Genomic DNA, 13,017 nt, shown 5'->3' with positions numbered 1-13,017 from the left:
TTCTAACGTTCACATACAACGGGTGTAAGACAGATTTACACACGCAAAACACTTAGGTTGACTTGACGAGCCTAGCATGTGTACAGACATGGCCTCGGAACACAGAAGACCGAAAGGTCGAGCATGAGTCGTATGGTAGATATGATCAACATGAAGATGTTCACCGATGTTGACTAGTTCGTCTCACGTGATGATCGGACACGGCCTAGTTGACTCGGATCATGTAATCACTTAGATGACTAGAGGGATGTCTATCTGAGTGGGAGTTCATAAGATGAACTTTATTATCCTGAACATAGTCAAAAGGTCTTCGCAAATAATGTCGTAGCTCGTGCTTCAGTTCTACTGTTTAGTTATGTTCCTAGAGAAAATTTAGTTGAAAGTTGATAGTAGCAATTATGCGGACTAGGTCCGTAAACTGAGGATTGTCCTCATTGCTTCATAGAAGGCTTATGTCCTTAATGCACCACTCAGTGTGCTGAACCTCGAACGTTGTCTATGGATGTTGCGAACATCTGACATACACATTTTGATAACTACATGATAGTTCAGTTAAACGGCTTAGAGTTGAGGCACCAAAGACGGTTTTGAAACGACGCGAAACATATGAGATGTTTCGAGGGCTGAAATTGGGATTTCAGGCTCGTGCCCACGTCAAGAGGTATGAGACCTCCGACGATTTTCTTAGCCTGCAAACTAAGGGAGAAAAGCTCAATTGTTGAGCTTGTGCTCAGATTGTCTGAGTACAACAATCGCTTGAATCGAGTGGGAGTTGATCTTCCAGATGAAATAGTGATGGTTCTCCGAAGTCATTACCACCAAGCTGCTTGAGCTTCGTGATAAACTATAATATATCAGGGACATATATGATGATCCTTGAGATATTCGCGATGTTTGACACCACAAAAGTAGAGATCAAGAAGGAGCATCAATTGTTGATGGTTGGTGAAACCACTAGTTTCAAGAAGGGCAAGGGCACGAAGGGATACTTCATGAAACGGCAATTCAGCTGCTGCTCTAGTGAAGAAACCCAAGGTTGAACCCAAACCCGAGACTAAGTGCTTCTGTAATAAGGGGAACAGCCACTGGAGCAGAATTACCCTAGATACTTGGTAGATGAGAAGGCTGGCAAGGTCGATAGAAGTATATTGGATATGCATTGTGTTGATGTGTACTTTACTAGTACTCCTAGTAGCACTAGGGTATTAGATACCGGTTCAGTTGCTAAGTGTTAGTAACTCGAAATAAAAGCTACGGAATAAACGGAGACTAGCTAAAGGTGAGATGACGATATGTGTTGGAAGTATTTCCAAGGTTGATCAAATATCGTACGCTCCCTCTACCATCGAGATTGGTATTAAAACCTAAATAATTGTTATTTGGTGTTTGCGTTGAGCATAGACATGACTGGATTATGTCTATCGCAATACGGTTATTCATTTAAGGAGAATAATGGTTACTCTGTTTATTTGAATAATACCTTCAATGGTCTTGCACCTAAAATGAATGGTTCATTGAATCTCGATCATAGTGATACACATGTTCATGCCAAAAGATATAAGATAGTAATGATAGTACCACCTACTTGTGGCCCTGCCACGTAAGTCATATCGGTATAAAACGCATGAAGAAGCTCCATGTTGATGGATCTTTGGGCTCACTCGTTTTTGAAAAGTTTGAGACATGCGAACCATGTCTATTGGTGTATATGCATGAAGAAACTCCATGCAAGTGGGCCGTTTGGACTCACTTGATTTTGAATCACTTGAGACATGCAAATCATGCCACATGGGCAAGATGACTGAAAGCCTCATTTTCAGTAAAATGGAACTAGAAAGCAACTTGTTGGAAGTAATACATTTTGATGTGTGTAGTCCAATGAGTGCTGAGGCATGTAGTGGATATCGTTATGTTCTTACTTGACAAATGATTTGAGTAGATGTTGAGTATATTTACTTGATGAATCACGAGTCTGAATTATTGAAAGGTTCAAGTAATTTCAGGGTGAAGTTGAAAGATCGTCGTGACAAGAGGATAAAATATCTATGATATGATCATAGAGATGAATATCTGAATTACGAGTTTGGCACAGAATTAAGACATTGTGGAAATTGTTTCACAACTAATACAGCCTGGAACACCATAGTGTGATGGTGTGTCCGAACATCATAACTGCACCCTATTGGATATGATGCATACCATGATGTCTCTTATCGAATTACCACGATAGTTTATGGGTTAGGCATTAGAGACAACCACATTCACTTTAAATAGGGCACCATGTAATTCCGATGAGATGACACCATATGAACTATGGTTTAGAGAAACCTAAGCTGTCATTTCTTAAAAGTTTGGGGTTGCGACGCTTATGTGAAAAAGTTTTAGGCTGATAAGCTCGAAACCAAAGCGGATAAATGCATCTTCATAGGACACCCAAAACAGTTGGGTATACCTCCTGTCTCAGATCCGAAAGCAATAAGGGATTGTTTCTAGAATCGGGTCCTTTCACGAGGAAAAGTTTCTCTCGAAAGAATTGAGTGGGAGGATGGTGGAGACTTGATGAGGTTATTGAACCGTCTCTTCAACTAGTGTGTGGCAGAGCACAGGGAGTTGTTCCTGTGTCACCTACACCAATTGAAGTGGAAGCTTATGATAGTGATCATGAAACTTCAGATCAAGTCACTACCAAACCTCGTGGGATGACAAGGATGCGTACTACTTCAGAGTGGTACGTAATCCTGTCTTGGAAGTCATATTGCTAGACAACAATGAACCTACGAGCTATGGAGAAGCGATGGTGGGCCCGGATTCCGATAAATGGCTCGAGGCCATGAAATCCGAGAGAGGATCCATGTATGAAAACAAAGTGTAGACTTTGGCAGAACAGCTCGATGGTCGTAAGGCTGTTGAGTGCAGATGGATTTTAAAAGGAAGACGGACAATGATGGTAAATGTCACCATTAAGAAAGCTCGACTTGTCGTTAAGATGTTTTCCGACAAGTTCAAGGAGTTGACTACGATGAGACTTTCTCACTCGTAGGCGATGCTAAGAGTCTGTTGGAATTATATTAGCGATTACTGCATTATTTATGAAATCTTGCAGATAGGATGTCAAAACATTGTTTCCTCGACGTTTTTTTGAGGAAAGGTTGTATGTGATACAAACCGGAAGGTTTTGTCAATCCTGAAAGATGCTAATAAGTATGCAAAACTCAGCAATCCTTGTAAGGATTGGAGTAAGCATCTCGGAGTTGGAATGTATGCTTTGATAAGATGATCAAATTTTTGGGTGTATACAAAGTTTATGAGAAACTTGTATTTCCAAAGAAGTGAGTGGGAGCACTATAGAATTTCTGATAAATATATGTTGACATATTGTTGATCAGAAATGACGTAGAATTTCTGGAAAGCATATAGGGTTATTTGGAAAGTATTTTTCAATGGAAAGCCTGGATTAAGCTACTTGAACATTGAGCATCAAGATCTATAAGGATAGATCAAAACGCTTAATAGTACTTTCAAATGAGCACATACCTTGACATGATGTTGAAGGTGTTCAAGATGAATCAGTCAAAGAAGGAGTTCTTGCCTGAGTTGTAAGGTATGAAGTTAAGACTTAAAGCTCGACCACGGCAGAAGAGAGAGAAAGGACGAAGGTCGTCCCCTATGCTCAAGACATAGGCTCTACAGTATGCTATGCTGTGTACCGCACCTGAAGTGTGCCTTGCCATGAGTCAGTCAAGGGGTACAAGAGTGATCCAAGTATGGATCACAGGACAGCGGTCAAAGTTATCCTTAGTAACTAGTGGACTAAGGAATTTTCTCGATTATGGAGGTGGTAAAAGAGTTCGTCGTAAAGGGATACGCCGATGCAAACTTTGACACTAATCCAGATTATTCTGAGTAGTAAACTGGATTCGTATAGTAGAACAGTTATTTGGAATAGCTCCAAATAGAGCGTGGTAGCTGCATCTAGGAGATGACATAGAGATTTGTAAAGCACACACGGATCTGAAAGGTTCAGACCCGTTGACTATAACCTCTCTCACAAGCATAACATGATCAAACCCAGAACTCATCGAGTGTTAATCACATGGTAAATGTGAACTAGATTATTGACTCTAGTAAACTCTTTGGGTGTTAGTCACATGGGGATGTGACCTTGAGTGTTAATCACATATCGATGTGAACTAGATTATTGACTCTAGTGCAAGTGGGAGACTGTTGGAAATATGCCCTAGAGGCAGTAATAAATTAGTTATTATTATATTTCCTTGTTCATGATAATCGTTTATTATCCATGCTAGAATTGTATTGATAGGAAACTCAGATACATGTGTGGATACATAGACAACACCATGTCCCTAGTAAGCCTCTAGTTGACTAGCTCGTTGATCAATAGATGGTTACGGTTTCCTGACCATGGACATTGAATGTCATTGATAACGGGATCACATCATTAGGAGAATGATGTGATGGACAAAGACCCAATCCTGAGCCTAGCACAAGATCATGTAGTTCGTATGCTAAAGCTTTTCTAATGTCAAGTATCATTTCCTTAGACCATGAGATTGTGTAACTCCCGGATACCGTAGGAGTGCTTTGGGTGTGCCAAACGTCACAACGTAACTGGGTGGCTATAAAGGTACACTACAGGTATCTCCGAAAGTGTCTGTTGGGTTGGCACGAATCGAGACTGGGATTTGTCACTCCGTGTAAACGGAGAGGTATCTCTGGGCCCAGTCGGTAGGACATCATCATAATGTGCACAATGTGATCAAGGAGTTGATCACGGGATGATGTGTTACGGAACAAGTAAAGAGACTTGCCGGTAACGAGATTGAACAAGGTATCGGGATACCGACGATCGAATCTCGGGCAAGTATCGTACCGACAGACAAAGGGAATTGTATACGGGATTGATTAAGTCCTTGACATTGTGGTTCATCCGATGAGATCATCGTGGAACATGTGGGAGCCAACATGGGTATCCAGATCCCGCTGTTGGTTATTGACCGGAGAGTCATCTCGGTCATGTCTGCATGTCTCCCGAACCCGTAGGGTCTACACACTTAAGGTTCGGTGACGCTAGGGTTATAGAGATATTAGTATGCGGTAACCCGAAAGTTGTTCGGAGTCCCGGATGAGATCCCGGACGTCACGAGGAGTTCCGGAATGGTCCGGATGTAAAGAATTATATATAGGAAGTGCTATTTCGGCCATCGGGACAAGTTTCGGGGTGAGTCCTAAAGGGGGAAGGCACCTCCGAGGTGCCTTGGGGAGGATGGACTCCTCCCCCCCTTGGCCGCACCCTTCCTTGGAGGAAGGGGCAAGGCTGCGCCCTCCCCCTCTCCCTTGGCCCTATATATAGTGGGGGAAAAGGGAGGGCAATCTAACCTAAGCCCTGGCGCCTCCCTCTCCCTCCCATGACACATCTCCCTCCTCCCGCAGCGCTTGGCGAAGCCCTGTTGGAATCCCGCTACTTCCACCACCACGCCGTCGTGCTGCTGGATCTCCATCAACCTCTCCTTCCCCCTTGCTGGATCAAGAAGGAGGAGACGTCGTTGCTCCGTACGTGTGTTGAACGCGGAGGTGCCGTCCGTTCGGCGCTAGGATCATCGGTGATTTGGATCACGACGAGTACGACTCCATCAACCCCATTCTCTTGAACGCTTCCGCGCGCGATCTACAAGGGTATGTAGATCCACTCCTCCCTCGTTGCTAGATGACTCCATAGATAGATCTTGGTGACACGTAGGAAAATTTTGAATTTCTGCTACGTTCCCCAACAGTAAATCCAGAGGACACACGATTTTGTTCGCCTCCTCGAAACTAGTCGGGCACTTGTTCCCCTTGGGAAGACGTTCGTGCCAAAATGACATGTTCTCGTCGAAGCATGCGTCGGTCATTTTGTGTTTTACCTTCATCTCCAGAGCCATGAGCGTTACTTTCAGGCGGGTATCCTCGGGCCTGCATCCTTCATACAATGGAGTAACCGCGTCTATCTCCAGTTGATCCAGCTTGGCTTTCTCTCGGACGGCAGCCCTTGTGTTATCCGTCTGCTTGTCAAGCAGCTCTTGAATATGAGGGTCCTGCACCCAGCCCATCGATAGTCCATCGTCGTCTACTCCGGCATTTTCATCTTCATGATCATGCCCTTCGTCTGCTCCGACATCTTCCTTAGCATCATGTCCGGCATCTTCTACATGATGACTGTGTACTGCATCTACTTTGTGATCATGTCCTGGAGATTCTTCGTCTTCTCGCCCGCCCTCGCCACGGTTGTTTTGTTGCCCTTCCTCATTTCTTGCCCGGCCCCCATGGACGACTTCATAGTCATCTTCATCACCTTGCCACCGATAGACATCCATGAAACCACGCAAGAGCAGGTGGTCCCGCACCTATACGGAATCCGGGTCCATAAGGCTCTTCAGCTTGCATCTTCGACACAGACATCTTATCTCCTTCTCGTTTTTTTGAAGCATCTCGGCCTTCACGGAGCTCAAAAACCTATTCACGATGCCTTCAGTCATCATGCGGACCATGTTCGCCTGCGGGGTAGAGCAAAACGATATTTTAGGACCAAAAAAATTAATTTGGCATGACTTTGCCTAAAAATAAGACCAAAAAAAGCATAGTACCAAATTCTTGCCGAAACGGAAATGAATCAACATTCCGGCAAAATATTGGCAACTACCGCATTTCAAATACCGGTATCTGCAAACACAAACATATGCAACACCACAAATATGGGTAGATCTAGGCCATAAAAAGTGCATGCGCACGTTGTTGGAGGGAGAAAAAAGTAGAACTACAACATAAAGAAAGATTTCCCCTTACTTACCTATCAAAAAAAGGTAATTTAACCACTTAATTTGGGTGAATCTATGGTGCAAATGAGGTGAGGAGGAGGAGGCATCCGAGACAAGCTTGGAGGGGGAGGTGGAGAGATTGAAGTGGGAAAAAGTGAGTGTGATAGGTGGCTGTCCAAAATATCTAGCTGCTCTCAGGTTACCAATGGCGCACCACCTAACAATGCGCCATTAGTGGCGCACCTGTTATGTGGTGCGCCGTTACTAGTTTTGCAAAAAAAAATTGTTAGTAGTGGCGCACCATGGTTATGGTGCGCCATTACTAGTTTGAACTAGTAATGACGCATTACAACCTGGTGCGCCATTACTAGTTTTGAAAAATAAAGTAAAAAAATTGTTAGTGGTGGCGCACAGAGCGTGTGGTGCGACATTACTAGTTAAAACTATTAATGACGCACTATGCCCTGGTGTATCATTACTAGTTTGAAAAAAAAAAAATTGTTAGTAGTGGCGCACCGTGGGTGTGGTGCGCCATTAGTGATATGGACTCTAATGGCGCATCACATATGTGGTGCGTCATTAATGTCCATGTTAGCTATAGCCCTTTTCCTAGTAGTAATACTTTTTAGGAGTAGGTGAAGAGAGGTACAACCACCATGAGTAGGCGACAACCTTAGGGCATCTTCAACGCCGATCAAGAAACTTTTCGTAACTGTTCGGGCTGCGCGATTCAGACCGCGAAAGCCATTCAACGCCGACTTTTATCGGTCTGCGGGGCGCTCCGGGCACGATTTGCTCCGTAAACCGGAGATAAAAATTGGGAGTTTGCGGGAGTCCGAACCGATCCCAAGCCCGCTTCTGACCGCCCTGGCCCACCAAAAACGTCCGCTCTTCCCTCCCGCGCGTTTTCGATCAGTGCCGCTCCAGAGCGTCAGCGCCCGCATTCATGCTCGGCCAGAGCGGACGCGACCACTCACTGTCGCCGGCATTGAGGCGGCGTGCCGACCGAGAGAGCGCCGCCCGCGCCGCTTTCCGGTGCAGGTGACTGGCGCGCGTTCAAACGAAGCGACGTCCGCCCGTCCGTCCGTCTGCCGCCCGCATTGATGGCACACGGTTGCCGGGGCATCTTCTTGGGGGCCACCCGTCCGTCCCATTGCCGCCCACCTGTTCTATATGAACCGTTGCCACGGTGCCTCAGCCATAGCCACAGTCATCACTCTCCGCGCCACTCCCCGCCATGGATCCCTCCGCCGCCAAAGCTCTCTGGGATGCGCCGTCGGAGCAGAAGAAGGCCATGGCAGGACGTAGAGGGCCGCCAATGGTCTAAGGAGCTCCATTGTCGGGTGTACGCGGTCAGCGATGCGGTGCCAACAGGGAGGGAGGGCACGAATAAGTAAATGGCGCGCGCCGTTCCAAACAATTGGCGGGATCCGAATTGTTAACGTTTGCATGAGATAAACTCCCACATATTCTAGCTGCATTATTGCCAGAGGCCGGCATCAAGGCTCACGTGTGCTGCTTAAGTTATCCCACATTCTTCTTTCTAAATTGTTGTTATCTCGTTCCTTGTACGAACGCGCGATGCTGCCAAAAAGAAAATGCACGTTGCCTCCATTTTCTTGTTGGCTCGTTTCCTTGTGAGAGCGCATGACGCCTCCATTATGTTTTTGGCAAGAAAATATGGGGCATTGCTCCAATGGCATGTTGTCCTTAAACTTATTGTAGTGCCTGTCAACTAAGCAATAACTACTGAATTAATAGAGGTTAGTTGCCGTTAGTTGTGCACATTTGGCGTATGAGTGAAGGCATCAAATCTGTCAAACTGTACTATTCTGAACTGTCGCTGTGAGTTGAGGAGCCCTAGCATTGGAGGGACAGGAATCATATCCTTGATGAATCTTTTTTTTTGTGACCAATCACAATGATGGATCTGGTGAAACACATAAAGAAGGCAAAGAAACCTGGCTTAATATGATGTCGCACAGAAACTTCCGCCATAAATATAAGTCTATGACACATTTGCTAATCTTCGGTTGCCTGAAAATCTTTGGCGTTTTAGACGTTTTGGACACGACTCAAGGGAGAATATCTGGTGCTCTCGGAGCACCTAAGCTTAGGTGCTCCGATGCGAACTCGGCCGTTGGATCGTGATCCAATGGGCAACATCACATGGATGTGGACCAAAGCGTCATTTCGGGAATGTTTGGAGCATTTTCTGCAAAATATTCATGCTGAATTGTCTTTTTTGTTTCTCTATGTGTATTTCAAATTTGGTTTCAATTTTTTAGAGTTTGTACACTCATGTCATGTGAACATTCACAATTTTTTTTGGATTTTTTGAAACATTTAGATGTGCATTTTCAAAATTTGGAGCATGGGAGCACCAAAATGGATGGGAACACCAGATATTCTCCCCATGACTCAAGACCGAGCCGGACATGTGGACGAACACGTCCAAACACATTGTCACCGCGCGAAGGCAACTAAAAGATGGGAAAGACATGACGGGTGAAGGGGAGTCCAAGGGTTAACCGGTGTGGGTAGTGGTGGAGGTGGTGAGTGTTTTTCAGCTCTGTGAAAGTGGGGTTCAAAGCAATGGGCAAGGCGACAACGGCTCGGAGGAGGCCACCAAAATCTTGCAAAAATCTAAGTTAATGATCAATAACTTTGGATAAGTAATTTAGAAAGAATATTCTCATACTCACACAATACAAGGACAAGCATATGTGAAATCTGTCCTTTCATAATTTGTAAATAATACGTGTCTTGTTGTTCGATTAGGTCTACAAATGTTGTAATGATGAATGTATAAGAAGGATAGGGCGGTGCAGTGAGGCTACGCAGACCGACACCGCACGGCGGGTAGGTCGATGGAGGTGGATGGGAATGAGGAGAGGGTGGAGGACTATGTTGACGAGGGTGATTGGAGTTGATGTTTCTTTTCCAGTTAGCTAAAAAATATGCTGCCCTAACTATAAGTGTTTGTTATAAACTTAAAAATTTTCCAGGAGTTAAAGATTCGAGGGAACGGCTAATTGCACTATGTCACTATGATATTAGTTCAGGAGTTAACGATTCGAGGGAACGGTTTATTGCACTATGTCACTAGCTATGATATTAGTTTTCTCCCGTTGTAACATGTTTTACCCTATCTACACCCCCATTCCACTATTCAAGCGTAGCAAGAGTAAGCCGACGCCTAAAAGGAATACCAAAGTTAAAGCCAACAAAGCCACGCACAATACATTCTGGCGCTTGACATATGTCAAAAAATAAATTATCTGCATTGATAATTTTTTATTTACCAATGTGGTAGTTGTATTGACTTGAATACTAGTCTTCCTTTTGAAATCAAAAAGTAAGAATCTTGATTAATTGATTCAACCACAGGAAGTGAAACTTACAGCAAATGAGATAAATTCTCGCATAATCGCACGTACTATGTACTAGTACACACCCAACGGCGATCACATTCACATCTCTGCAACCTTGCTCGTCGGCCAAGTGACGGCGATAGGGCTCGTCACCGAGTGCTCGCCGTCGCTCCACTCGATCGACCCGAACGTGTACTTCTCCGTGACGCTACTGGTGGTTCGTTGCGCAAAGGTGAGCACGTACTCCTGTGTTTTCTCCGTCGGGCTGAACTGCAGCGTCTCGGGGCTCACCGTGACGCGAACGCCGTCCGGGGCGGTGATCTTCGCCGTGTACGCAGCCGCGGCGTCGCTGCCGACGTTGCGCACGACACGGCGCTGCGTGACGACCGCCACTTTGTTCGAGGCGAACACCACCGAGAAGGCGGGGTAGTTGTGGTCGCCGACCGAGGAGCCCGCGCGCTTCGAACAGCTGATGGACGAGCCGAAGACGGCGACCTGCTTGGCGGTGTAGCCCAGCGCGCACAGGAAGTTGATGTAGTCCTCCGTGCCGGCGTCGTAGACGAGGCCTGGGTTCACGGCGCTGTTGGGGTCGATGTGCCCGGCCCCTCGCGCGAACGGCGTGGACGCGTCGCTGGTGGACATGTCACCGATCACGCCGCCGGAGCTGTCCACGTTGTACGCGGTGGTCATCAGCGCGGACTTGATGGCCGCCGGGCTCCACTCTGGCCTCGCCTGCCGGAGCAGCGCGGCGATGCCGCTCACGTGTGGGCATGACATGGACGTGCCCGATATGATGTTGTACTTCACCCGCCTCGTGTCGCTCTCGAGCTCCGTGGGTGAGTTGGCGCCTGTCCAAGCGGCGAGGATGTCCACGCCGGGCGCGGTCACGTCCGGCTTGAAGATCTCCGGCGCGCGGAAGTTTGGCCCGCGGCTCGAGAAGGACGCCATTCTAGGGGATGGAGGCGTCGGGCCGACCACGGTGCCGCGGAAGACGATCGTCGCGGTAGGGGATGTTTGCGCGCGTATGTACTTGAAGATCTTCTCGGCGTCGACAAATGACACAGCCGTGGCGGGGTGGACATGCGGGCTGGTGATGGACTGCTCGCCGAATGATTTTGTGCTCGCGAGGATCGCTCCGGCGCCACCGGCGAGCTTGACGGCATATGGTTTCGCTGCTCGGGCATTTACACCCGATTCACATAGAACAATCTTCCCCGCGACCTTGGTAGCGTTCAGCTTTCCCTCCTCGCACACTTTGGAGCCCGCGTCCCCTCCGTAGACCAGCGGTATCTTGGTCGCGCCGAGCGGCTCGCCGGCATAGAGAGTAGTGCCCGTGAAGGTCTGGCCGTTGCCGAGAACGACATCGCCTGGGAATTGGCGGTTGAGTGTGGACGCGCCGACCGTCAAGAACCATGGCGCTATGTTGCATGCGGTGGAATCTCCGGGGCCGGAGTTTCCCGCGGAGGCGGAGACGACGATGCCCTTGCTGACGGCGCGGAACGCGCCCACGGCGGTGTTATCGCTATAAAAGTTCGGGGCCGTGCCGACGGCGCCGAGGGAGACAGAGAGAACGTCGACATTGTCCGCGATGGCCTCATCAAACGCGGCGAGGATGTCAGAGCTCGCGCACCCTTCCTCCCCGCACGCTTTATAGACGGCAATGCGCGCGCCCGGGGCCATGCCGACGGCTTTTCCTCTGGCATAGTCGAAGAAGCCGGCGCCCGCGACAGCAGAGCCACCGGCGGTGGAGGAGGTGTGGGTGCCATGGCCGTTGGAGTCTAGCGGCGACTTGGAGTCCGCGCCGAGCGCACGGCCGCGTAGAGCCTCCTGCCCCCGCTGGAAGAACTTGGCGCCGACGAGCTTGTTGTTGCAGAGCGCGGAGCCGTTGAACGACGGACCCGAGACGCACCCGCCGCGGAACTTGCTCGGTGGGGGCGGCAGCGACGGGTCGGCGGCGAAGGACGGGCGGCCTTCCGGGTAGACGCCGGTGTCGATGACCCCGATGACGACGTCCGTGGCCCCGTTGGATGCCTTGAGCAGCCCGGAGGACGGCGAGAGGCCGAGGAAGGACGGGGTGAGGGTGGTGTGCAGCTCCTGCATCGTGTCGGGCACGACGGCGTGCACCGAGCCCGACGACGCCAGCTGCGCGGCCTGGCGCTCCGTGAGCCGCGCCGCGAAGCCCGTGGCGGCGTGCTCGTAGGAGTAGAGCACGCTCGGCGCCGGGCTGGACATCTCGACGGGGATGCGGTCCCGCAGGAACGAGCCGTACCCGCGGGTTGTCAGCAGGCCGCGGCGTGGCAGCCGCGGCGCGTGCGCTTCCGCGACGTGCACGATGTAGGAGGACTGGGCCTCCACATCCGTGGCCGTCGCCGCGGCGCCGGCGACGGCGGCGAGCAGTACGACGCACAGCGCCGCGAGCGCGAGCGGCCTGAGGAGGTCCATTGTCGCTCCGAGAGGTGCGGTACCAGAAGGGACGGGGTGCGCGTATAAGTAGGCGGCGGCCACCGCGGCAGGACGGGGTTGCCGATCCAAGTCATCGCGGAGGGTAGGTCGCGCTGATCAGTGCGCTGGCCGAGGAGAGGGATCGGACATATTCTAGCGCTGCATTATTGCATTCTCGCGTGCCGCCTCAGTTATCCTACTACTCCTACGAGCGGCACATTCTTCTTTCTAAACTGCTGTTGGCATGTCGCAATAATGGAGTACGAACGCACGATGGCTCCGTTTCGTTTTAGGCGGGAAAAAGAATGGAGCATGTTTGTCCTCAAACCGAATGCAGTACTAGTTTTTCTCCCACGTCAACTTGTGAAAACAGTATTGAATTAGGTTAG

At 48.9% G+C, this 13,017-nt stretch overlaps 1 protein-coding gene across 1 annotated transcript; it reads right to left on the bottom strand.

The window, feature by feature from the left end:
- Window positions 1–10,155: 10,155 nt before the first annotated feature.
- LOC125514944 (subtilisin-like protease SBT1.4) lies at window positions 10,156–12,672 on the bottom strand. Its single transcript, XM_048680318.1, has one exon. The coding sequence runs from the start codon at window positions 12,626–12,628 to the stop codon at window positions 10,286–10,288; it is 2,343 nt and encodes a 780-aa protein (XP_048536275.1). The 5' UTR covers window positions 12,629–12,672; the 3' UTR covers window positions 10,156–10,285.
- Window positions 12,673–13,017: the final 345 nt, after the last annotated feature.

The sequence above is a fragment of the Triticum urartu genome, chromosome 6, assembly GCF_003073215.2.
Source record: "Triticum urartu cultivar G1812 chromosome 6, Tu2.1, whole genome shotgun sequence".
NCBI classification, from domain to species: domain Eukaryota; kingdom Viridiplantae; phylum Streptophyta; class Magnoliopsida; order Poales; family Poaceae; genus Triticum; species Triticum urartu.
The sequence above is the reverse complement of the archived record's forward strand: the minus strand, read 5'-3'. Positions and strand labels throughout refer to the sequence as shown.